At 36.9% G+C, this 3,065-nt stretch overlaps 1 protein-coding gene across 1 annotated transcript; it reads right to left on the bottom strand.

The window, feature by feature from the left end:
- Positions 1 to 2,327: 2,327 nt before the first annotated feature.
- On the bottom strand, positions 2,328 to 2,852 carry LOC136777289 (uncharacterized). The gene has a single exon (XM_066733457.1). The coding sequence runs from the start codon at positions 2,850 to 2,852 to the stop codon at positions 2,328 to 2,330; it is 525 nt and encodes a 174-aa protein (XP_066589554.1).
- Positions 2,853 to 3,065: the final 213 nt, after the last annotated feature.

The following is a 3,065-nucleotide window of genomic DNA, read 5'->3' as shown; positions in this document are numbered from 1 at the left end:
AGTTTTGATCGATATCATCTCTCAACGGGGGGAGGATGTTCAAGTCATGTAATCTTTAAATTGAATATTGTAGCTAAATCCATACAATGGTATAATTAATAAGGTAACCGAACAATTCGATAAGCATGATTTAAAAGGATCGAGATTTTAGTTGCAGTCAGGTGATCGATTTATCTGCGTAGTAACATGTAAAAATCGATTGCTAGCTGGTTTTTGTTTTCAGCCCAGATCAGATTGAACAGTTGCCGGATAAAATTCATTCTCTTGGTAACAGTTAAAGAAAGCGGACGCGTCGTAGCAATTTTAATCGAAGCGAAAAGAAATGATATTATATTCATATAAGTGATCGTAATTGAGGTGCTTAACGGATTGTTCATTATAACGATAGCAACCAAGTTGTTATCAAATACAATCAAGCGCAAGCTTATCGAACGAGCTCCACGAGGGAGAGGAGAAACGAAACCAGACGTTAGCCTACAGAACGAGCTCCACGAGGGAGAGGAGAAACGAATCCAGGCGTTAGCCTACAAAACGAGCTCCACGAGGGAGAGGAGAAACGAAATAAGGTGTGAACCTACAAAACGAACTCCACGAAGGAGAGAAGAAATGAAAACAGGCGTAAGCCTAAACAACAATTTACGCGAAAGAGAATAAAAATACAACAAGCAACGAGCTTAATAATGTTCATTTAATATAGTGTAATTAATCCATCAATATGTTGTTTAACGAATTATAGTTAATTATAAGTGAAAGTATATTACGAGCAATAAATAGGGTTTTTTATGCCTTCGGGCTTTTTCCCTAAAAAAAGTGTACAAGTTATTCAAAAACTAAGGAATTCCTTCGTGCGAAGTAGTTCCTCCAAAACAAGGATCTTATTCTATAAAAGGGTACAGTTTATAAACATTTTCTTCAGTTGCGTACCACACGTCAATATGTCAATTAACAAATTTGGTAGTGGTTTTAACGTAAGGAAAGAATTTAATATTGGTACATTAAATGTGACTAAAAGAGCACTGGATTTGAATAATAAAAAAATAGTAAATTTGACTATTGATTCTGATAATAATACATGTGTTGTGAATATAAAGTTCTTGCAACACAGTTTAGCTAAATTGGAGGAGAACATTGAAGAAAGAATAAATAAAAAAATACAGGAGATTGAGGCAAAACTTTTGCAAACAAACAGCAAGATTAATGATGGATCCAAAAAGTGAATGTTTAGGATGCATCATACATTTTATACTCATGATAATCGATTGCTTTCGAAAGAAAAAGAATCATGAGTGAAAAAAAGAAACAGAAATTATATGTGCCTGGGGGAAAGGTTGTAAAAAGCGAATCAGGGAAAATCGTGAGTGAAGAAAAGAAACAACTGGTGCAAGAGTTATATGTCCCTGCGAGAAGAAATTTTCCACGACGAAAAGTCATAATACGTGGTTTCGATGATCTCTGGCAGGCTGACCTTGTTGATATGCGTTATTATGTTGATACTGGTCATCACTATATTCTGACAGTGATTGATACCTTATCGAAGTATGGTTGGGCAGTAGCGCTTAAGACAAAAAGTGGTAAGGAAGTGACCACAGCTATGGGAAAAATTTTAAAGAGTGGAAGATGTCCCAAAAATTTGCAAACTGATAATGGTAAAGAATTTTACAACAACGAGTTTCAACTGCTCATGAAAAAACGTGGAATAAATCATTACTCCACGTACAGCACGTTAAAAGCGTCAATAGTCGAGCGTTGGAATCGAACCTTAAAAACCGAAATGTGGAAACGTTTTACACTGGACGGTAGTTACAAATGGCGAAATATACTGCAACAGCTGGTAGATGATTATAACGCGCGAAGACATCGTGTTATAGGAATGCGACCCGTTGACGTGAAACCTGAGCATGCTGAGCATCTGCTTGCTACTGTATATAGCAACATTAAGATCGTTGGACGTACCAAGTTCAAGGCTGGTGATTTCGTGCGAATCAGTAAATACAAAAATGCGTTTGCTAAAGGTTATACACCGAACTGGACTACTGAAATATTTCAAATTACAAAAGTGCAAAGGACAAATCCTGCCACGTATCTACTTAGAGATTCTCGTGGTACAGACATACATGGTGGATTTTATGAATATGAACTTTTAAAAACAGCTAATCCTGATGTATACTTGGTAGAGAAGATATTGCGTAAGAAAGGGAATAAGGTATTTGTAAAATGGTTAGGAATGGATAAAACGCATAATTCGTGGATAAATAAGAATGTTTTGTAATAATAATAATAATAATTTATGTAATATAATATAATACAATAAATACAGCTATTAAAATCTACTCTTTTAACCTATAATGTCCCCAAGGTAGAGTCGCTACAGAACCGGGTGTTATGTGACGTTTATCGTCATACGGACTGAGAGCAATTTTTCGCTGAGTAGTGGAAAATACCTTGTGCAATTTCGAACGAATTAAATTTTGGTTACGGGACTGTACGGTGAAATTATCCAAACAATCCTTGTAGTCGTCAAAAGTTATGTTTCTATCGATAACATAACCTTTGACCCCCTTAGCCTGTTTGGTAATTTTCGTACAGTCCTGCACCTTAAAGGTATACATTTTCGCTCTCAGTCCAACGAACTCGGTCATGATCTTTCCATTGTTCTCATCCTTCATTAGCCCAGGCACTTTTTTATTGACTCGAGGTAAGCCGTACCGATTATCAGGAGGGTAATCGCTGGTGTCGAATTTGACCAGATCACGTTTCATGACCGAGTAAATATCGTCACACTCGATACTGTACACTAGACTGTCCGTGTCGGTATACATCGCTTTACATTTACTGCCGAATGTAGGAAGCATATAATCGTAATGGAATTCATACAGGCAGGTCTTTGAAATATCTAAAATGCTCATGCCTACGTACACGGGCTTATCAAACTTCGCGGATAATTTCGACAATTGAATAGCGACCAAATTCTCTTTAAATATCGCACGACTGTGAAAATTCGGTTTGGAAATGAACGCTTCCGCCCTGTATCTTCCCTCCCACTTGGTTACGAGCCTCACGTCAAC

Source organism: Prorops nasuta, unplaced genomic scaffold (genome assembly GCF_024137725.1).
Source record: "Prorops nasuta isolate Cenicafe-Biocafe unplaced genomic scaffold, Cenicafe_Pnas_1.2 PNAS00011, whole genome shotgun sequence".
NCBI lineage: Eukaryota > Metazoa > Arthropoda > Insecta > Hymenoptera > Bethylidae > Prorops > Prorops nasuta.
The sequence above is the reverse complement of the archived record's forward strand: the minus strand, read 5'-3'. Positions and strand labels throughout refer to the sequence as shown.